Here is a 23,674-nt window from a genome sequence, read left to right on the forward strand (position 1 = left end):
TCCGACAACCGTGAAGAGAAATGTCTGCCGCCGGGGGCGGAGCTCGGACGAAGGGGTGGAGCTAGAGCGTGGGGGCGGAGCGAGGCTGAGGGGGCGGGGTACAGACGGAGGGGAGGGGGAGGAGCGAGGACGATGGGGCGGAGCAAGACGGCAGGCGGTGGGCGGAGCGAGAACAATGGGGTGGAGCGCAGGCTGCGGGCGAGGGGCGGGGCTGGGACGAGGGGGCGGAACGAGCTCGGGGGCGTGCCCGGCCGTCGGGCCGCCCCCCGCCGCGCCCGCCCCGCCTTCCCGCTCCCCCCGGCGGCCGCCGCGGTCGAGTGCGGGGAGGGAGGGGAGAGCGGGTCACGACGTTGCCGGGGCGGGGATAACCCCTCACGTGGAGCAGATGAAAGGGCCGCGGCGCGACGGCCGGGGGAGCCGAGCCGAGCCTGCGACCCACAAAGCCGTCGCCGCCGCCGCCGCGATGGGGCTGTGAGGCGTCCGCCCGCGCTCGGTCCTCCGCCGGCCCGACTATGCCCGGCCGCGCCCGCCCTCCGCGCCCTCCCGCCGCAGGACCATGAGGCCGCGCTCGGGCGGGCGCCCAGGGGCCCCGGGCCGCCGCCGCCGCCGCCTCCGCCGCCGCCCCCGCGGCCCCCGCGGCCGCCGCCTGCCGCCGCCGCCGCCGCTGCCGCTGCTGCTCGGGCTGCTGCTGGCGGCCGCGGGGCCCGGCGCGGCGCGGGCCAAGGAGACGGCGTTTGTGGAGGTGGTGCTGTTCGAGTCGAGCCCGAGCGGCGACTACACCACCTACACCACCGGCCTCACGGGCCGCTTCTCGCGGGCCGGGGCCACGCTCAGCGCGGAGGGCGAGATCGTGCAGGTAGCTGCCCGCCGCCCGGGCCCCGCGCCGCCGCCGCCACAAGATGGCTCCGGGGGCTGCGCCCGCCGACCCCGCCGCGGGCTGGCGGGCGGGCGGGCGGGAGGGGCGGCGAGGAGGCCGGCGGCATCCCTCCCCGGCCGGCGGGCGGGACGCGGCCTCTAGGGCGCCGCAGCGGGGGGCGAGTGCACGTGGGGGCTCGGCCGCCTGTGGGTCCGGGGGACGGGAGGGGGGACCCCGGGTCCGGATACCTACGTTTGGGCGGCCCCCTTGGGCCGGTTGCGCATTTCGGTTTGCCTCAGGTGGAAGTCCTGGAACTACCTGTTGAATGCCAACTTTGGAAAGATGAGTGATGAAGGATGGGGTGGCTTGTTTCAGGTCACAGGCTTTGCTTTCCATCCCTGCATGTTCTTTTTGAGAGTAGCCCGGTTTGTCTGCGGGCTGCACAACATTAGGTTCTTTCCTGGAACCTGTCTCCAGCTTCACCTGGGCGCTGACCCCCCTGCAGGGCTCTGGACAAGCAGCAGCAGGCAAGGAAGCAAGGGGAAGCTGGCCGAGGAGTGGGGATCGCGAGTGCCTTGGAGTGGCCGTAGAAGGCAGCCTTCGCTGCGTGCCTCAGATTACAGAGGGTGGGAGGGAGACTGCACGCTCCTGCGCCAAGGACTTCTGCGGAGGGCCTGGAAATCGGGAGACAGGGTCGCTCACTGACAGGGCCTCCCCACCTTGCTCCCAGTGAGAGAGCTCTGCATTCCAAAGGGAGCTGGCGAGGGGGAGCTTTTAAGCCGTGCCTACACTTTGGAGGAGGGACTGAGCTGAAGCCTCTGCGGTTGCTGAGCTGGGTAGATGCCTTCCCGCTTCCTTGGCTATGATTTTATCAACTTGTTAGTAGACTGCCAGCGCACTTATGGCGGTTAATATGCATGCCTCAGATGCGGGCGATTTGAAATGGTTGGCTTCATTTGGAGCCTTTTTGGAGGTGATGGGATGGCTGCAGGGCTCTAAGCTTGGGGCCCTCTGTGCTTTACTCTTGGATGAGTTATGAATGAAGAGAAGGGAAACTGTATGGATGATTGCATAGCAGCCTCTTCCTTTCCCCTCCCGTGGTGCATACTCAAAGCCCTGCGTGGATAGGACAGGGAGCTGTGCAGCTTGGCTCCTTAGAGGTGTGTCCTTACAAAGCTGGGGGAGGCACCCCTGCCGGGCGATTAATCAGCAGCATTGCCTCACAGGGCTCTTATCCCCATCTTAAACTTCTGCACGGTAAATAGAAGGGGAAACACATGTTTGAATCCTGTGACTACATATGTTAAAGGCTTTTGGACTTTTTTCCTTGCTCATGTTATAGTTATGGTCTTTATAAGCTTTAGAGAAGATGGTCTGCTGAAGATTCCTACACATTTTAGTGGCAGCCTTAAGAATAGTTTGAATCTTAAAGCTTGCTCCTTGAAACTCCTTGTTTCTCTTTGAGGCTTTCACTGTGACCTGATGGCTTTAGAAATGTTTGATTTACAGCCTTCTAAGAGAAAAGATGTTTTAACGTGGCACTTCACTTTTTGAAGGAGACTTTTGAAGTTTGCGATTTTTATCTGCAGTGTTTTAACTTGTGCTCTTTCTCCACGGTAGTTTGTCTGGGGGGCTCTCCATTATGGGTAGTGCTGGGCTTTGGAGATAATCTTGGGTTCACCATTTAATACAAAATTAGCAGTTTAAACACACCATTTGTAGCTATTTTATCCTTGTGAGTAGAGAGAGAATGTATGAATTTGGCAGAAGGAATCTGTTCTCTTTTGAATCTTTTCGAAGTGCTTATCTAACTCTTGTAGTCCATTAGCCTAGCCCCAACGCCCCCAAATGAAGTCAACAATTGCTAAGTAAAGAAAAATGACTTAAATGGTATTTAATAAGTTGACCTGTTAAGCACTCACTAATAGGAGTCCTTAATTCCTTTATAACTGCACAGTGTGTTGGTGAGTTTATCTGAGCGGTCTGAATAGTCATTTCTTGGTGTTCTCGCTCCATATCTTTAATAACTTTATTGTGGGGGCCTACTTGCTGAACCTCTCAAGTGCAGAGACGGAGCTCAGCACGGCTCTCAGGGCTGTGTGTGTACACAGGCTGGCATGGTTTTATTAGTTCTTCGAATACTGCTCGATTGAAGTAACTGGCGTGGCCCCTGTCAGCCCTGAAAAATGTTTTTGTAAGGGAAGCTGGTTTTTCAGGACCGCCGAGAGGGAATGTAACGTTTTGTATGAAAAGTGAGAATGTAGAAGAAACAGATTGGTGTTCAGCTTCAGATTCAACATGTTTTCTAAGTGCCTTGTCGAACTTTTCAAACCTCCTTTTATTTGCTATCTTAAAATAACCGTGCGTGATTTGATGTTTAGTATTTTATGGTCTTCAGAGCAGCGTTCATTTGCCTGTAACTAAACCCAAGTAGTGGCACTGAAGCAATTTTTGTGTTATTTCCACTGGGGTTCGGTAGCGCTGTTGTTCATGGTCAAGGGGAGAAAAAGACCTGTTTGGGAGTTTCTTTACTTTAAGAATTCCAAGATAGGAAATTGCTTTGTATTACTGTTTTTTCCTACCTCCCTGTTGCATACAATGACGGGAGATAGCTTATCATAGTCTGCTTTGCCCCAGATACTTCTAATTAGAGTACCTGTTGGTCATTTGCATGGATTAGGAGAAGGGGAGACCTGGTTAAGAGAGAGAGAGAGAGTGTGTGTGTGTGTGTGTGTGTGTCTCAGTGTCAGAGAGCGATAGTAATTCAAACCTTGGATTAGTCACCAGGATTCTTGGTTCTCTCCTTGTGAGTTTTAGGCTTAAATAACTTTCCCAAGGTCACCAGTGTACTCTGTTAAGAAGAGAGTTTTTTTTTTCTTCTTCTCTGACATCTTCATCTGTGAAAGTAGTGAAAACAGTGTGTGGATAGGAAATGCTATTAATTATATTACCTTATTTATTCATGCAGCACCGAAGTCCATTTGCTCATAAGAGTGTCAGGCACACAGTGGGAATGCTGGAGGAATTAATTACAGTGCTGTCATTCTGAAGTGTGGAACTTTAAAGCGTTCTTAGACATATTGATACATATTTCATCTTTGAACCAATTTGTTGCTATTATGAGATCATTATCTGAAACTTTCAGACTTGGCTGCGCAACTCACATGGTTAGTGATGTTAAATAGAGGCCTGATTAAGCTCTGGCTGGTGGTATGTGGACTGGTTAAACAAACAAAGAAAATTTGCATCGCTAGAGATGAAAGATTGTTTTAAAGTGGAAAAGCATTTTTTCCCCCTTGAAGTCAAATATTTAGAAACTCTTGAGAAATTCATTTGTAGAAGGACTCTGAATGATAGGTTTTGTGTAACTTTAAAATTGGCCTTTCTGTATCCTGGGTTAAATGTTGAATGGTCTTGAAAGCAGAGGAAAATTGAGAACATTTAAGAACTAAGCCAGCGCCTTTAGCTATGAGGGTTTGGGGGAGGCCGGGTGGTGGGTAAGAAGGGTGAGTGACATCCTTAAATATCCAATATTAACTAAGGGCATCACAGAGAATAATTTTAGGAAATTAATTCCTCTGCCCTATTTCCCTGTCAGTGTGTTTTTGCAGTTCGGTGTTTGATCAAACACTTCTTTTCATCTCCATTTTAAGTGAAGAGGCCTGCCTCTAAAAATTGACTTGGCCTCATAGAACAATTGTGTGCTGGCAGCTGACCTGGATTTACGCAGAAAGGGATTGCCGACTATCTTGTCAGAAGGGCCTTCATAGGTTAAAACCAAGCATTTGATTTGGGGGAAAACATTAGGGCTGTGTTCTGTGACCTTATGAATTCTTAGGGCCTCTTATTTTCTGCCTTGTTCTCTAAGATCCCAGGGGAGCTGTTAAGGCAGCGCTGAACAGAGATGCAGATGGGAGTGGGAGGTTTAAGCGTGGAATCTGCCGACCAGAGGGAAGGTGGTGATGGCCTCCATTTATTGTGTACATGGCTCTGTGCCAAGCACATCATGTGTTTACTCATCGCCTCCTGACTTTAACATGGAATTAGCAACTACTGTTAACCCATTTTACAGTTGAGGAAGCTGAGCCAGAGCAAGGTGATTTGATTTACCCCAACCTCACCAGGCTAGCAAATGATAAAACCTGGATCGAAACCCGGGTCTGTCTGGCCCCTTTGCTCCTGTTTTTGCCAAATAACTAGAACTTGGCTGGTTAGGTTTGAGCATTAATTTGAGTCTAATTTCTAACAATCTAATATAGGGGTTCTTAACCTGAAGGTCACAGACTTCCAGAGGGGGCCTGTGAACCCTTGAAATTATATACACAGTTACATACACAATGCATTTGTGAATGTGCTCTTATGTTTTCCTGAGAAGATGCACAGTTTTGCCCCTTGGGGGTTCTTTGATGCCCCTTCTCCCCAAGAGGAAAAAGAGAAGCACTGATCTAATACCCATCATATCGGAGGGTCCATCGCGAAGAATTTGGAGTGATGTGGGGCTCAGGCTGGCAAGAGTTGTAGAGAAGTCTGCAGGTTTGTGTGTCTCCATCGAGCATATTCATCTGATAAATATTTATCAAAACCCCATTTTCAGACACTGTATTGCTGTTTTTTGGAGTCCACAGTCTCTTACAGAGACAAACATATGTCTGGATAAATGATAATCCTTCCCAAGTGGGTTTCCCCACAGAATTGAGCCCTTAGTTCCCAAGACATCCATTGTCTATAATGAATTAACTTCTCTCTTGGGCATCCATCTGGTACTAGTTAAATGCATTATCCTTGGGTGAGGTGAGAAAATAGCCCCTCAAAGAATTTTTGCATTTAGTGCAAGAAGGTGGCAATCTGAATGCAGCATGTGGGAGAGCAGACTGTAAATGTGTTCCTTTTCATCGTTTCCTGGAAAATGGAGCATCTTTCGACATTGAAATGCCTTAGGAACAGCTCCTCACCCCTTCTCTTGTGGACCGTGGCCCCATGGGCATGGTCTGTTTGTTTTTGCTCATCCCTGGATCCATCCCTAGGTCCCCAGTGTCTGCCACTTACCAGACACTTAATAGTTGGTGAATGAATGATGGATTTAGAATGGACATCAGGCAGGCAATGGGTCTTAATGGACTTGAATAACTTACTTTGACGTTCGTGGCTAACACATTCTGGGATTATCTTTCCTTTTTGGTTGATATTTCCAGAAAGTTGCTTGATTTGATGGGAAGAATGGACTGCTCTCTGGTTCCGGTGGACCCATTGGTGTAACTGCAGGTTGTGTGAGCGCAGCCTGTGTGTGTGCATGTTGAGAGGCAGGATACCTGGCCTTGTAAGGGTCCATGGATGTTCTTTACTTGATAAAACACAGAGTACTGAGAAAGCTCTAACGTGGACAGCCGTAACGATGGACAGAAACCCACGGAGGAGAGTTGACAGCCCAGCCCCAGTGTCCGTAGAAATGACAGTCAAGGCTTGGTATTCAGAATCATCATTAATCTGAGTGTATGCCATGTGAAAACTTTGCTTCCTGTTGGTGTTTCCCAAGTCTGGAGAATGTGGATTTATAGTTCGTGACAAAAATGACATTTAAATCAGTCTTGATAATCAGAAGAACAGATTCAGCCCTTTCATGTGTACGATAAGGAGATCCAGAGAAGTGAAGTGCCTGGCCCAGGGCATGTGGCGAGTAGAGATGACCCTGATAACCGTTTGGGTCTCTAGGCTCCCAGGCTTGGAGCCTTTCTGTCGTTTTTGGTTGCACTTCAACTGACTGGGCCAGAGAGCGCAGATGCAGAAGCATGCTTTAGACTCAGGTGTATCATTGGGGAAAGCCAGACCTTCTTAAATTGTACTTTGGGTTTACATGGTGGCTCTCCTCCCCCCCCCCCTTTTTAAAAAAATTTTTATTTATTTGAGAGAGCGTGCACAAGCTGGGGGAGGGGAGGGGCAGAGGGAGAGGGACCAGGAGACTCCCGGCTGAGCAGGGAGCCCAACACAGGGCTCGATCCCAGGAGCCTGGAATCATGACCGAAGCTGAAGGCAGACGCTTAACCCACTGGGCCACCCAGGCGTCCCCTAAATGGTTGATTTTCTCCTCTGATTTAGATTTTGTGACTTGCTCAGTCTTTCCCTCTGTCAGAGCTTTATAAGATAGCTCCCGCTGTATCTGAGCCAGTCTGCTTCCTGTGTGTCAGGCTCTGGGCACGGGGCTGTGCTGAGATTTACTGGGCGAACTAGACAGCCTGAGATGAGGAAACCAAGCTCTGAGAGTGAAGGTACTTCCGACGTCACTGAGCATGTCCATAGTAGGGCTGAGATTCAAACCCAGGTCTGTGTGATTCGAAGCCGTTTCTGTTTTTACAAGATTGCTTCACTTGGCACTTGAGTCTGCTTGGGATGAGGTGATGGGAACTGATGGTGCAATTTGGAGTCAGGTATAAACTCAGGATCTCTGACCAAGAAGTGAGTCTGTAACTTCAACTGAGAAGACGCTGTACGCTTACAGAGATTTATTTCCCTACCTCCTTCTCTCATTCTAACTTGTTTTTCCCATGAGGGGCCAATCTACCAAGTTTGGGGAGAGGGACCAGTGACTTGAAGTATACAGCTGTCACTTGATGACTCGTCCATTTGTTTTTTTGGCTACTGGGAAAGTTGGAGTTCCAGAGACTTTTTAAAAAAAAATTAATAATAAAAAAAAAAAAGAAAGGTGGAGTGGCCGTAAGTGTTCTGGCATTTAAGGGATTTCTGGTGTGAGACACACCTCCTTCCTGTAGCTGACTTTTTAGAGCCATTTTGAAGTCTGCATCACTTTCTCCAAAGAGATCACATCCCATGTTCAGCGCCTTTCTGACTTCGCACAGACTGTGTGTTCCCTCTTTGATTTAAAAGATGGCAAGAACCTAAAGCTGGGGATTCTCCCTGCTTGTTCCATCCTCCTGGCCATGAGAACTCATTGCAGGTGCTGTATTCCTTCTGTTGACAGACGCCCACTGCTGCCTTGCGTCCACCAGACCCTGGGCGAGGTGGGGGATCAGTAGGACCCTGTCCCCGCTCACGGGCAGCTGAGTGTAAGGGCAGCCAGTACGTAAACCACAAGTTTTCCACGGTAGGACACACGTACAGGAGACTGAGGGAACAGCTGGGGCAGGGTGCAAAGTTTAGGTCCGGGCAAGCCATTCTGAAGAAACATGTACGCCAGGACATAGTATGTGGATTTGAGCCTTCTGGACTCTTCCGACTTGTTTTTTACCTACCTTTGAGGTTAAAGCTGATAACCCCTTTGTAGAGACGTGCCTTTTTATACCTGTCAAGCAGGATAGGGAGGAGGTAAAGGGTAGAATTCTTTGTTCCATTTGTAGCCTGAATGAGATGTTTTAAAAGTCTGACTTTTAGCAGCTCTGTTGACTCATGATAGTGTGAAGAGAATGAGGTCAGCTGGCCTATTGTGGTTCAAGGGAGAGCATTTTATTTTTATTACCCTTAAGATGTGTTTTAAGACTTGGTATTTTAAAAGAAAAAAAACAGACTTGGTATTAATCCCCTTCTCTCTCCAGCAGCCAGTGTGATGTGGTTGTTCAGAAACTCAATGTGTAGACTTGATTTGGTGAAAACAAACTTTGAGGATCCTAGCAGTTTGGTGTAAAAATGTATGTGGGAATGGGGATTTCTGTGGTGAAGCAGCTGCATTTAAAAAATATAAGGGGGGAGGCGCCTGGGTGTCTTGTTCAGTTGAATGTCCGACTCTTGATCTCAGCTCAGCTCTTGCTGTCAGGGTCATGAGTTCAAGCTCTGCGTTGGGCTCCATGCTGGACATGGAGCCTACTAAAATAAATAAACAAACAAATAAATAGATAAATAAGAGTAAAAGTTATGCTCAATTGTGTGTGCGTAAGGTCCTATCCAGTGCTGTAAGAATTTGATTAAAATCTGATTTTTTACTTGAATTTGAGTACGCTAACTTGTTAGAGGACATTTATTGAGTTTCTACTGTGGATACAGTGTAGAGAAAAACAGCCTTTTCTGCACCCATGATATAGCATGTGCTTTTGAGATGTTATTTCTGAGATTTCTCCTGTACAAATCTGGGCAGTTGAAATTTGCCTCTGAGGAAACTGAGGCTGGGAATCTAAGTAAGCATCTTGAGGCCACAGAGCTGGAATTGAACTTGGGCACCTAAAGCCAAGATACACTGACCTGCTTGCCTGAGGACTTGATGTATTTTGGTAGCTAAGGCAAAAATGTTAGAATAGATTCATTTCACATTGCTTCTAGTCAGTGCCCAAATCTTCCTTAAAAAAAAAAAATCATCTGTAACTTACTATTTTTTTAAGATTTTAATTTTAAGTAATCTCTGCACCCAGTGTGGGGCTCGAACTCACAACTCTGAGATCAGGAGTCGCGTACTCTGCCGACTGAGCCAGCCAGGCGCCCCTGTAACTTATTTTTTAGTTGTACAAATAATACACGCTTATTGTGGAATGCTTGGAAGATACAGAAAAGTATGAATGAAAAAAATGAATCCCACTACCTAACGATAACCTCCGTTAACCTTTTGTGTTCCGGTACAGCTTTCCTTTCATTTCCCTGTAGTCTTGGAGGTATTCTAAAGAAAGTGTGAGAAAGTATTACTTGGTGCTATAACCCTTCGTCCACCTTGAGTATTTTCCTGTTGCTAAATGTTCTGAAACATTTTTAGTGTCTGCAGAAGAGTGGTTTTAGTTTATGCCCCCCCACCAGGCTGGCATACAAGTTTCCACCTATTCCTGCTCATAACAGGTAGTGTCTGTTTCTAACAACAACAACAACAACAACAATCCAAAAGGCAACTTCATCCATGCGAAAGTGTGTGCATTTCTATTAGCGAATAGTAAAATGCTGGCTTTTTTCCTCTCCCATGAGGAGCTGAGTTGGGCTAATATCCGTATCAGAGGGAAGTTCCCCGGCGCGGTCTCTGGGTCCTCCCTCATCGGTGCATCTGAGCGTGACTCAGTAGCCGCAGGCTGCCCTTGGGTCCTGGGCAGGGAGAGGGCGGCTGTCCAGGCAGATGGCTGTGCTCAGAGGCTAGAGAGGACCTCACAGAAGGCCCCACTGTGCTGTCGGCACACCCCGTGGCAGCAGATTGTGGCCCAGGAAGGTGCTGCTCCTGCATTCCCATTTGGTGCCCTGCGCTTTCCCATAGAGTGGGATCTCTGCTTACGAACAGGCTAAGTTCAGAAGGGCCCTGTGCATCTGTCCTCTCGCCCCAAGTGACGCTGTCAGTTTGTGGTGGGCAGAGAGGCAGGGAGAGCCAAGCGCCAGATCACCAGGGCTGCATTCAGACAGCAGGACCAAAGGCTGAAAACAGCTTCCCGGTGTTTTCTTTGATCCCTGTTAAAAATCTAGACATTTTACATAAAAATCTCGGGCTGTGGCTCTTCTTGCAAAATTAAAAGATCCGGCAACATTGGGTCCGCTTTTCTGCACAACAGCAGCCTCGCCTGCCCCCATGGAGGAGCAGCTGTGCCCATCAGATGGGACGTGGGTCCTCCAGTTCAGCGGCCTCTATTGCGTTGCTTTGGTTTACTTCACTCACTGGGAATTACATTTACCCACGCCTGGCCCCTGCGGGCACTGGAGTTCGCCATCCTTTCTCTGAAAGTTCTGAAGCTGAAAGCGTGTTTTTTTTTTTTTTTTTTTTTTTTTAAGATTTTATTTATTTATGTGACAGAGAGACAGCCAGCGAGAGAGGGAACACAGCAGGGGGAGTGGGAGAGGAAGAAACAGGCTCATAGTGGAGGAGCCTGATGTGGGACTTGATCCCGGTACGCCGGGATCACGCCCTGAGCCGAAGGCAGACGCTTTAACGACTGCGCTACCCAGGCGCCCCTTTTGTTTTTTTTTTTTAAAGACTTTGTTTATTTATTTGAGAGAGAGAGAGAGAGAGAGAGCACGAGCAGGGGGAGTGGCAGAGGGAGAGGGAGAAGCAGACTTTCCGCTGAGCAGAGAGCCTGTTGCTGGGCTCGATCCCGAGACTACGGGATCATGACCTGAGCCGAAGGCAGATGCTTAAATGACTGAACCACCCAGGCGCCCCAAAGCTGAGAGCATTTACGTGGTGCTTGGTGAGCTTCCTTTCATTCCCTCCGCAACCATGCACTGTGTCTGATGCCCACTTTTGGCGGTCTGACGATGCCTCAGTGGCCCCCACGAGCCTCTGGTTACACTGCCAGGGAAGGCTGAATGGCCCTGTGGGACCAGAGTGCTCTTTTTGCTTTGGTACAGGGGCTTCCATTTTCTCTGGTTCTTCTTGAAGGCTGACGTCGTTTGACCTGTGTCTTCATGAAGATCTTTACCCCTCTTCTCTTTTTGCTCCTTGGTTTCTTTTGACCTCTAGAGTTCCTGTTTGAACGGAAGGGCACCCTGAAAATGCTGTGGCTCAGCTGCCCTTTTACAGCGGGGGGACTGTGGGCAAAGGCCTCCAGCATTTGGTCACAAGAGAAGCTGCGATTAGAAGTGTGGTCTTGGGGCTCCCCAGTGCTGGTCTTTCTCGGACAACATCCCACTCTGCTGGTTGAGTTCCGGAAAATCTTCCATGTGCCTGGTGGGTTAGGGTCCCCAGTGTACTTTCACTTGTATTACTATCTTGTTTCTTCTCTCAGCTGGGAGTGGCCTTCCCTGGGTTCTGCCCCAGAAGGCCGGCCAGCTGCCGTTCAGGTTGTCCCGGTGGCCAAGGTTTGTCCCGTACTTGACATAGACTGCTTTTCTTTGTACCTAATTGTACACTTTTTTTTTTTTAAAGATTTTATTTATTTATTCGACAGAGAGAGCCAGCCAGTGAGTGGGAGAGGAAGAAGCAGGCTCCCAGTGGAGAAGCCCGATGTGGGGCTCGATCCCAGAATGCTGGGATCACGCCCTGAGCCGAAGGCAGACGCCCAATGACTGCGCCACCCAGGCGCCCCCTAATTGTACACTTTTACTTAAATGCATGTGACACGTGTGTTCAGTGCCTTTATGCAATTTTTGGAAATGACACAAGGTACCCAGAGATTTGTCATCTTTTCAGAAAGTGCCTCAGTGTTGGAGTCGGTGGTTCACAAGACAGCCAATGGCATGTAAAGAATGTTGCAGTCTTGACTTGCGAAGCCTTTTCAAAATCGCAATCAAGGCAGCCTGTGGCCAAGTCAGAGGGAAATGGTGCACTCAAGACGACGCTTGATTTCCTCTTTCCTTGCCGACCTTCCCTCTTTATGCCTTGCATTCTCGCTCTTTGAGTCCGTTCTTCCTTTCCCCACCAGATTCATCTTTCCATGGTAACCTTGGATCTTGTCACAACCTTGATCAAAATCTTTCAGTACCATCGCGCTGTTGACTACCTAGCTGACTACACAGGTGACCTGGGCCTTAAGTCTCCCTCTCATCATTGCCTCTGGGCTGCAGACCTGGGTCCTTTGCGTTCCACCCTTGTTCCCGGAGTGGGTCCTGGGTTTTCCTTTGTGTCTGTCGTTCCGAGTGCCCTTCTACTGTAATACATTTCTATGCCCCCACATTCCTGACCCTGCCTTTCCCTCTCCCAGGGCTCTCACCTGCACTGGGGTCATATGTCCGTTCCTTCCCATCACACATTTCCTATTCCACAGTGTGTTCCTTCGAACTAAAGTGCTCTGTCCTTCACTCGGCAGCTGGCCTTAAATTCCTTGTTGTAGTTATTTTCTTGTTCATGTTTTCTTTTCCCCACGAGATCACAGCTCCCAGTAGATAGGGATTGTGTTTTAGTCATTCCTTGCAATAGAACTCTCAGATATTTACCAAATTGAAATCCTTCTTTGAGATCGTGAACTTAGTGATGGGGATGTCAGTGTGGCCATAAAAAGACTGGGCTTTTTTGAGGGAGAACTTTCTATGATTGTAGAAACGATTCACAAGCCACTTGCAGACATGGGTGTGTCCTAGGGCTCTTCCAAATAGTTGGGATGACCGGACTCTCATAATACTTTCACCTTGCCCTTGCTCTTCAGGTCTGGAAAAGGAGGTGTGGATCAGGGGATGATGTCTTCTCTAATTTCTTCCAGCCTTGTGTGTGACTGCCTGGGTACAGTGTCCAAAGCATGCTGGAGAAGAGAACGTCTCAGCCTGACTGTAGACTTTTAGGGAGTGTGTTTTATTTAAGTTTGGTTAATATTTTGGTGACACTTAGAAAACGGGTACTTTTGAGGAACAGCAAAACTTCTGTGTAGCTCCAGTACGACCCATCAGAAGCAATTGTATGTGGGTCTTGACTTAAATTTGTGCCATATCGTTAACCTCATTTCTGCCCGCCTTTGGAAGCTCTGGCATGGGCCTTGATCCTGTCGTTTAAGTGCTGGGGTGGGAAGCAGAGTTTTAAAGGACTACAGTAGTATTTCTAAAGAGGCCAGCAGGCTTTGTGTGGAAGAAATTTCAATTTCATAAACATTTGATTTTCTACTCTTTATGGGGTCCACTGTAAACATCTGGGAATTATTCAGTTATTGCTTGGTTATGAACGTGTTGGCATGTTGAGATTCTTTTTTGGTTTTTGTTGCTGTTTTTGTGGAATAGTGGCTATCATCTGGGCAGTGGGACCTTCAGGAAGATTCTAGAGTCTATCCGTAATGTGTTCTATTTCACTTACTCTAGAGGGTTTCCTTCCATGCCTCTTCATGGCATGTCTGCTCCGGAAGTGTTCCAGTGTCCATCAGCAAATGCCGTCCAGGGAATTAAACAAACAGCTAATGTGTAGTTTTGAACTTTTGGTGTTATTAGGTTTAAATCTCTAGGACACATATAAACTCGCTTGTGGCATCAATGTGCCGTGTGGGTGATTTCAAGTTCCAGTGGCCGTGGTAATTTTTGCCTTTCCTGACTCTTGTGTTTAAATTTGCCGTCTCAACATTGCATCACCATAGGTTTTCCCATTTAATGAATATTTATGTTGAGCTGAGTTCTATACGAATGCGCTGGTTTCTGCCTTGATTATAGCTTGCTGTGTACTGTGGCCAGGAGTGCCCTACAGACAACAGAGTTGGCACACGCCTCAGCATGCCAAGCCCTGGCGGATGTGGTTAGGGACCACGGTGACTGGTGCTTGGGTTGCCATGCCAACCTTGTTTTTGGAAGGGGGAGGCTCTAAAACAGTAGTGGGATGGGGGCAGAATAGTTTTGATTGTTCTAAGTAAAATGATTCCCCATAGGTGCCCCTGCAGGAAGATATTGTAGAACATTCTAGAATTCTTACTACATGCTTAGATAACGTTAATTAGTCTCCTTAATTTACTTTTGCAAGGCTGTTTTCATCCCCCTCTTGCGATCTTATGGATGTTATATGACATATATGCCATATGTTATATATCAAATAGATATATCTATATCTATATATCTCATGTGCACATGTCTTCCCTACTTGCTGCAGGGTGAATAGGGAATCTCCTGTCTCCTAATACTACCAACCCCCTCCTCTCATGCCCTGCCAACATCCCCTGCCCTCCAATAACTCTAACCTAGTGATAGCCAGGGGGAGGATGGTTGGGGGACTCTCCGTCCTCCAGCTCTTTATCTTCATTCCCCTCTTTTCCCCATCCCAAGAAGGCCTATCCTCTCCCCTACTTATTCTCCTATATTCAGTAAAGACCTTGGTTGTGGGTGCCATCACCCAGGGGTGGGACCTTCGGATGCCTAGCTCTCAAGCTTTGGGAGGTTGAGATAGGACGGGAGGAGAAGGGTTGTGTCCCTGGCACCCTGCACTAGAATGCTATTTGCCCCTTTGCAGATGGTGCCCTGCATGACTAATTCTGCGGTGCTTGGTGTTGCGTAGTGAAGTGTCAGGAAGGGAATTGATCAGGTCTAGTAAGGGGACTTGAGGGCACCATCTGCTGTCGGAGCATTTCTTGCTAGAAGGAGGACTAGCTACTGGAGGCTGGAACCTTCACAGGCTCAACAGCTCAAGCAGTCTTATGTTGTGGGGGGCTTGCCTTCCAGGCTCAAAACAGAAAAAGCAACCCCCACCCACCCCTTTGAATGGAAACTTACTATTTTAGAAGGGGAGGCTGACCACTCCTTTAGTCTTTGCTGACTTGGGGTCAGCTGTGTGTGTGACTCCATTAGATTGGATCCTCCTTCGGGGTGGGGCTGGTGTCTTAATCTTGTCACCTTTCCCCCACTCCAGCCTGAAGGGGCTTGTTGTGAATTGGGAAGAGCTTTACTTCCTCAAGATAGGTGACTTCCGTTTGCTGTAAATTGGTTATAAGGTGGATCCAGGGTGACCACAAATATGAAGGGCACCCCCTGGAGTTGTTCAGTGCACGAGGCGGTCTTCCTGGGAGCTGATTTGGCACCTTTGTATAAGCTGTTCCCTCTTCTTCGCTTCTCTCTCAGTAATTCTCACATGCTGCTTCTGATTTCTGTCGTTCGTTCCTAGAAAACCAGGGAACCACGTTTTTTAGAATTGTGTGTAACCTTAGGAAACAAGATACCAAGGGGACATAAGGAGTTTAGTACAGATTCTGGACCTCTGCTCTGGCTGCTTTTCTGCTTTGCGTTAGCTCTTCTTAAGAGATGAGCTGACTCAAAAGGGGTCCCCAAACCTTGGGTACATCAGTAATTACATGGGTAGGCTTTTCATGGAGCAGAAATGATACCACTATTTTATGGGAGAAGATACACATGTATTCCTAAGAACCAACTTCCAAGTTAATTTTTGGACTCGAGCCTGCTTTGGGTATAAATTCCCCTTAGTTCTGTGTTACGGTGACAATGTTGAGCCAGCTGCATTTGAGAGGAGTGGGGAGGACACTTCCATGTCATCGACCATTGACATGGCTGTTAGGAGCAGCAGTTTTCAGCTTTGCTACGTAGACACCCCGGGCTCCCCAGGTTCCTTAAAGCAAGTTACAGATTTTGCAGAAGGAGCGGTCCTGGATTTCCTTTGCTGGTGGGAGAGACTGCCTTGAGTTTGAACCCAGCTACCGGCCGTCAGAACGTAACTTTGCCTCTCTGGGTCTCAGTTTCTTCATCTGTAAAATGGAGAGAAATTTTTTCTAGAGTTGGCGTGAGGATTAAATGAGCTGCTCGTAGCATACCATTGGTGTTTAGTGATGGCGAGAATGATGATGAAGAAAATGATACACATTGTTTCATGACGTTCCTTACCTGTGGTTGAACATTTTTATTCTAAAGTGGTAGTTTATCAAGGTTAAAGAATCCAAAGGTGCTACTCACTGAGGAGAAATCATAGCACGGGTATCTTTTCTTAACACGCTCAGTGTCTTACCACTTAGACGGTAATCCCTTCTTCCCAGGTGGGGGCCTGTGGGCTCCCCAGAGTGGCTCCTAAGCACGGTGCAGGAGGCTCGTTCCTCCCTGCTCCCCACTTCCCTCTTTCACCTCTGTTTCCTGGGAGGTGCGCTTTGCTGCAGCTTCATCTGCTCACCCGCCCCCCCCCCCCCCCCCCCCCCCCCCCCCGCACCCGACAGCTAGATCGTTGTCCCGCCTCTGAGCTCTGTGGGTTTCGGCCATGTGGTCACACACACCTGCATTGGAGCTGCAAGTCCCGTATATAGGAGGCTGGGTTTCTAGGTGAGCCTGCCCGTTGTTGCTGAGGCCACACGGCCTGCATACGGGCACAACTGCTCCAGAGGAGAGCGGGGTGGTTGATTGCTCCTCTGGATCTGGCCAGGGCACGTGGAATGTTGTGATATGCTAAGGCTGTGCTCTGGGGGCCTAATTACGTGGGGCCTGTGGCAAGCACAAGTGACTTCAGCACTTGGTTTGATCCAGTGTGCAATTTTGCCAAAGCAAATACTTTATTAATCTTAACCCTCAAATTAGACACATTGACTTTTTCTAAAAATGGGAATGATAGGAGTGCATTGTGGGGTTTTATGTGTGTGTGTGTGTGTGTGTGTGTGTGTGTGTGTGTGCGCGTGTGTTTTAAACTTTCCCCCACCACCCTCTGCCAAGGACTGGGCTGTGCATTCCTCTCCTTGAATGGAGAAGGTAGTTTCCATCTCCGTCTACCCCCTTCTCCCACATTCCTGAGACTGGCTGATGGAAAGATGCTCCTGCTCCTTTTGCGCAGGTGAGCTTTTCTCCTTGCTGTCTCTGAGGTTCCACTTCTTTCTACGCCAAGACCAAAGAATCTTGCTCCTGAAAGGTCAGCCATCCTGATGGAACTTTCCTAACTGGGGACTCTTCCTGGTTTCCTGAGGATTCTGATCCAGAATGCGTGCAGGGGAATCATTGGGTGACTTCCTGGAGTGACCTTGAGTGTGTCTCGGGAGGCTCAGCCGTAATGTCTTGTGTGGCACGTGGGCAAGTGAGCACAGTCGGTAGGTGAAGGGCTTCCCACTCAGCACCCTCACAGTGTCTTGGGTAAAGGGCACACTCATAGGGTAGAGTGAAATCTGGTATTAGAAAGTGAGCCTGCTCTTATCTAGTCCAAGTAGGAGAAAAATGCCTCTAAATAAACAAGCAACCTAACCTCATCTCAGAAAACAGTTCCGGGTTAACCTCGTCTTTTCTCTCTACTCGGCCTCTGCCAGCGATCTGAGGGAACCTGGTGGGATTTGCCAGCTTTGAAGTCCTAAGGTGCTATTTTAATACTTTTCTTTTACATTGCAGGTTTTGAGGCCGATTTAACTAGATTCTGGAGGGAGCTTACTTTACACCGTTCTTAAGAGCCCGGACAATCTTGAAAGAGTTAAACCCTAATTAGCTCATTCCTCAGGTATTTAATGCCCTTATTAAAACTCAACTGCTCGCTCACTTTTTTCTTTAGTGAATCAGATTTCTTGAGGAGCTGAGCCCTCACTCCTCAGATCACAGGCTCACATGTTGAAGCTGGCAGTGCTAGAGGCTAGTTCCTATCTGTGTGACAGCATTTTTAATTTAACAGGACCGCCTTTGATGTTCCCAAATATTTATAGGCAGCTTTAGATCATTTCAGTGTGTGCTTTCTTTTTCTTTTCTTCTCTCTCTCTCTCTCTCTTTTTTTTTTAACTGGAGCAAAAGTTCTTCCTCATGCAACAGCCTTCCTTTTATCCTGTTGGTTTATTTTTGTTTCCTTTGCAGCTTTGGCGAAGGCTCTTTGGCTGCATTCACAGAAGGTTGACCCTTCCTTTAGCTTCTTTGGTAAAGGCCACCTCTCTGTATCATCCTGCCTGCTTGAGATTGCTTAAGGCACTTCTGTTCGTCCCTTGACTTTCTAGAGGCTGAGTTTTTTCGGATTTGGCTCAGGAATCTGCTCTCTGGCTGACCTGAAAGCTTTCAGATCAGTGTGGAGACCTGGGCAATGTGTGTAGAGGTGTCTCTTAATGGATGGCCAGGCTGCGATGTCCTACCCTGCCTGCGTGTGTTGACTGGGCCTCCGCAAGTTATGATTTATAATGTAACCTCAGCAGATACTACCGTAGCTGGGGCAGGGAATCCAGAGACAGAACTCTCTCCTGATCTTTGCAGGCTTGCTCCATTTGGCTCTGCTAGACTTGTTGGCTGAAAGTAATAGAGAATCATAGACTTCAGTCTCAGGGATGGGAAAAACAGAGCTGTGATGCAGATTTGTTAAACCATTAAGAAAAAGGAAAAGAAAACTTCGTACCAATCAAAACAAATTACAGAACAGAGGACAGTGGATTCTCCAGCCTGGGCTCTGGGTAAACATTGTGCTTGTGAAACAATCCAAGTTATTGAACTCTCGGCTGCTGTTACTTACCTGGGCCTGTCAGACAGAAGCCTGGAACTTTCCATGGCTGCCACCATCGTTGCTGGCTCTGCCTCCTACTACATGGAAGCCCTTTAGGGCTGAAGGTCACATAGGTGGTTGGTGAAACACTGGAACGAACGAATGCCATGTTAGACGCTGCCCTGGGGCTTTGCACTGTCTGTCTCACTAGGTCCTCGGGAGGATTCTGAGTAATATGAGGTTTCACCCCTCTTCTTTGAAATGAGGACACCAAGGCGCAGAGAGATTTTTAGCACAGCTAGTGAATGGAGAGCTGGCCCAGAGCTCAGGAGTGTGTTTGTAATCTCACTATAAGGTAGTGTGAGGCTGGCAAATCCGATGAACCCCTTACAGCTAAGAAAACCTCTTGAGGCTAAAATCTACAGTGTGTTGGCTTTACTGAGAGTTAAGAGCTGACCCGGCTGTTGCCACACAAGGGACACAGAGGTGGAGAGCACAGCCCTGGAGCCAGACAGGCCTGCTGCCTTTGATCTTGGCCAGGTCAGCTAGCCTCCCTGAACCTTTGTTTCCTCATCTCTAACATGGGACAGTATAGCTTGTACCTCTACCTCCAAAGGAGTGAGTGTGAGGATTGAGTGAGACCATATATGTGAGTTACACCGTACATGCTTCACACGTGTTGGCACTGGTGGCTGTTGCTGCTTTAGAATCGCCACCCTCGAGGACTTCACCGTCCTGCAGGAAAGATAGGGAAACCAGCTATTAGATGCTCGGGTAAACCAGGTAAACTTGGCAGCTACAGCAGAGAGCGGTGCTGCTGCTTAGCAGGGGCCCAGGGCAGAGCCATCGGCTTGGGTTTTTACGTTCTTTCATCCAGCAGATAGGGACTGAGGGCTTACTCTGTGCTCGGCAGTCTTTGAGTCACACCCATCGCTTCCCTACCCCCTCCCAAAAGTTCCCTTTCCCTTGGGGGAATTTGAGCTAAAATGTTAATTGCCACCTGGAGAAAGATTTCCTGAAGTCATTTTCACATGAAACCCCCAGAAGCCAAATGGCACTGCCACACTCCATTTGACAATTTATCTTGCATGGCTTTGTGCTATCCTTCAACTATTATTTTAATCTTATCTAATTTTCCCCTAATTTTTCTGATCTCTTGTACATGAGAACTTGACGGTCCTTGAGAATGTGCAAGCGACTTGCTGTGGGAGCAGGTGGTGATCTTTTGTTCCCCACAGTGCACAGATGGTGTCCGTGCCTTCTCGTGGTCTGGTTCCATGGGGATTTGTTGATAAGATTTTGCTTTGATTTGGTTGTCCAACCCAGCGCCATGTTCAGATTTGGTTACGGACACTGTAGGTTTTTTCTCTGTAGAGTTTCATTGCTCTGTCATTGGCTGTCCTGAAACATAAGTCCCATTCTCCACACCCCCCCCACCCCTTTGCAAGCCGTGGGGATGATTGTGCGGGAGAACTTTTTAACTATCCCTAGTGCACGGTTCCGAGCGGACGTTAGCATACTTGCCCTTGTTGAATTGGTTGATAAGATATTTAACAAAATATGATATTTTAATAAAAATTACATGTGAACAAAAAATACAATGAAATACAATGAAAGGCTGCTGTCCTTATATATTTAGGAACCCAGGTAAGCCTTTCTCTAAGGTAGATTTCAGGTTATTTTTGTGTCTGTCTTGTTGAGTTAGTGAGCTCTGGGTGGGAAGTGGGTATTTTTTAAATACACTGTTGATTGGAAGCTAAGATGTTGCCTTAACTACTTTTGGTCCGTGAAAATAATGTTCATTTTTTATTTGGCTCTGTTTGAGGGCGCTGCTAGAGTGGGTCATTTATATTCAGCTTTGGTACCCGTGCTTTCTTCAAGTAGCGTGTTTAACTTCACATTAAAAGTAGCTTATATTCAGCTGAAACAACAGCGGATTGAAAGGATAGTTCAGAAGAAGGGTAGACGAGAGCGAGAGCAGCCATTGCAGTTGGCTGCAGGTCAGCTCCATAGAGTTAACTGAGAATTAATCGAAGCCCAGATTTCTTTCCTAAGAACCCCAGACAAACTTGTTATGTTCATTTGCCTTCTTTGGGGCATCTTGGCGGCATCCTCTTGTCCCCCGTCCACAGTGTACTCCAGCCATACTATGGATGAGGCAGTAGTGCTTGGGAACGCCTCTTGAAGTAGTGTTGGGTAGTGTGCAAGTCTACTTGGGAGAGGATAAGTGGGCTGTGACTAGCTAACGGAATTTGGGCAGAAGGAAGTCTGAGACAGTTGAATTAGTACGACCGGGGCCTGTGCAGGGTGATGTTTATTTTGCATTTTCCAACAATACTTAGGGGGCATCAGTTTGCCCCAAGTTCTATGGGATGTATCTTCCCCGCCCCCCCGGAGCAGAAGTAGGAATGGGAGCAAATCCATTCTGCGATCGCACTCCTTCCCCAGGCTTAGCTGGATTGCTAGATGCGTGGTCAGTCGGATGCAATTTGTTTTGCTCGAGAAAGGGAAAGCCTGCATTGATAATACGGTGATAGGACCCGTGATTGTAGTGTGGGTTTTTAAAATTGGTGATTAGATCTGTCTGGGCAGGGAGCAGAGATGAAGTTAATGGTCTAGTGGAGATCATGGTTCCCAGGCGAGGGCCTAGTGGCTCCATTGGGCTTTTTAGGCACACTTGTCTGAAGAATGCTTTTTGGTTTTAAATCACTTTCCAAAGCTCTGAAGCTCTCCCTGATCTTAACTCTTTGTGAAAACTTGCCCTCTGGGAATGGACAGCGACCAGGAGCCAGTTGCCTTTAAGTATCAGCCTGTCCTGGGGACTTCCTGTTGGGTTTGCTAACTAACCCTACCACCGACTCTGCCCTCAGACCAGGATGGTTTTCGCTGTACTAATTTTCTCAGAAAAGAATCAAGCTAAAATTTGCTCTTGCTGGTATGGAATGATTATGCGAATCAGGTCCCCGTGCTTAGGTTCCTAGAAATGTAGGTTAGTGAAAAGGAGAAGCCACCTTCTTTTTGGCCCACGTACTTTCCTCATTTACACAATGAATTTGGTGAAATCTGTTTTGTATCTGGGAGGCTCAGTTTCTCCATTAGACTTTGGACCTGAAAGGTACTGAGGGAACAAAGTGAAATGATTTCGTGGTTTCTTCTCCCCTGTGGATTTGAGCCATCCCAAGCTCTTCTTTGTGGTCCGTCATGTTCCTATATTCTTGGTACGAAGGCGAGGAAGTCTGCAATAGGCTTTGGTCATTTAGAGGTGTGTCTGCCCAAGCTTAATGGCCTCTTTCCATTTTGATGGATGTGGGGGATGACAATTTCTGGATAGTATTCGCAGAATCACTGCTGGCTGCTACCCCTAGGGGTGGGCTTATGGGCAGGTGGGAGAGATGGAATGTGTCCCTTGAGACGGTGGCATTATAATGTGTATGGGCTGGGTACCACGTGCAGGGGGCTGGGGGGAAATGGTGAGAAGCAGCGTCCTGGGGGTGGGCCTCCATTTGGATTTAAAGAAGCCTGGGCTTGGATTTGCTCCTGCCTACACTTGTGGGGGGGGGGGGGGGAAGCATTCCTTGCTGGGACCCGGGCTGGGTGGCATCCGATGGGGCTTTTCTCTGGCAGATCTGGAGGTGGCCTGATGTGGAATGCGCTTGTGGCAGTGTGAGGAGTAAGGTGAGGCCTTCTGAGGCCATGGCTGGGACACAGGAGACCTGACCCGCTCCCTGATCTGCCACTTAAGTGAGACCATAAGGAGCCAGCCTCTCTGAGCCTCAGCCCGACATCTGTAAACTGGGTGTGGGGGCTGGGTGAGATTCCTAGAGGCAGCAGGAGGATCAGTGTGCCTGGGGGCTTCCTGCCGGGCAGGAACAGGAAGGGGGGAATCACTCAAACTGGAGAATCTGGGAGGGAGGGAAACGAACTTCAGAGGCCAGTAGGGGATGGACGGGGGAGGGGGCCCTGCATGCCAGCCAAAGGTGTTTGCCTTTTATTATAGAGACCAGCGGGTCTTACAGCCACACGTGGTGGATGATGTCCATGTGTACAACCAGATTTTTGATGACACGACCTCCTTGGCCCCATGTTCTCCAGCAGCATGGTTTGTAATCACAGCAGCCTGGGGGCTCAGTCGGGGGCTGTGCTGTCCTATCCCTAGAGCAGCCTGGAATGTAAGGGAGTAAGTAACGTTCTAGTGACAACCTTGAATTCACTTTATTAAAGATAAATAAATTACATGCCAACTTTGGCCTTTCACTGTTATTAGTAACAAATTGCTCTCCACCCATACACTCAACCATTCATGACACCTTGGGGAAATCTGCTGTTGTGGCCTCCCCCCCCCCCCCAAGGGATTTTTATATACCACAAGTGTGTAGAAACTTCTGGGGAGTGATTCCTCAGCCGCTTTTCAGGTTCTGCCCAAAACCCTTCAGTTGGAGCTCTGTTGACAGTCCTGGGTTTCAGAACAGGGATTTCGAGGTCCATTAGGATTAGGCAATAGAGCAACTGGCCGGTTTGGGCATTTTTCTGGTTATTGACAGGTCTTACTGTGGCTTCTCCCAGATGAATGAGGAATATATTTTTCTAAATCCAGCCATTGAGCCAAATGAGCCACACTGGGATAAACTCTGTTTGTTTACAAATTATGTAAGAGAAAGGCCCGGCCATTAAATTCTTCTGGGCCAGAATCCTTACCCCTCTTCAAAGTTGTAATCAAACTAAACAAACACTTTCCACAGGAACTGACTCCCTCCCGAGAAACAGGAGCAGATGCTCCTGGGAGGCCTTTTAGCAACTTTGGAATGTTTAATGTAGAAATATGTAACCAAGGTGAAGTTGTTCCAAAAGCGTTGCTTACTCTAGCCAGGACCAAAGCACGCGTCAGCTTTTTTATTTAGAGGTGCAAAATGAACTGGGCCAGGCGGAATTTTCTTTAGAATGTTCAGTTTTCTGTTTTCATCTTCCCTGCCTCTCCTAGTTTCAGCCCCTTGTGACCTTTATTCCTTTCTGCTTAAGTAACTTTTTTTTTTTAAGGCTTTATCCTTATCTCTTAGCTATGCTGGATTACATCTGGGGATCCAGGAGCCCTCCTCTTAACCAAAGCACTCAATTACTGCTTCTCTGTCTCTAGGAAAGATGTCAGGTGCAGAGCAAAC

The 23,674-nt window shown here is 48.3% G+C and overlaps 1 protein-coding gene across 1 annotated transcript in view; it reads left to right on the forward strand.

The window, feature by feature from the left end:
* Window positions 1-352: 352 nt before the first annotated feature.
* Window positions 353-23,674, forward strand: part of ZNRF3 (zinc and ring finger 3) — a 151,274-nt gene continuing 127,952 nt past the window's right edge. Inside the window, exon 1 of the mRNA XM_026484729.4 lies at window positions 353-856. Within this exon, the coding sequence (XP_026340514.2) occupies window positions 557-856 (300 nt within the window). The 5' untranslated portion in view covers window positions 353-556. The remainder of the gene's footprint in view (window positions 857-23,674) is intronic.

This window comes from Ursus arctos, unplaced genomic scaffold (assembly GCF_023065955.2).
Source record: "Ursus arctos isolate Adak ecotype North America unplaced genomic scaffold, UrsArc2.0 scaffold_34, whole genome shotgun sequence".
Classification (NCBI taxonomy): domain Eukaryota; kingdom Metazoa; phylum Chordata; class Mammalia; order Carnivora; family Ursidae; genus Ursus; species Ursus arctos.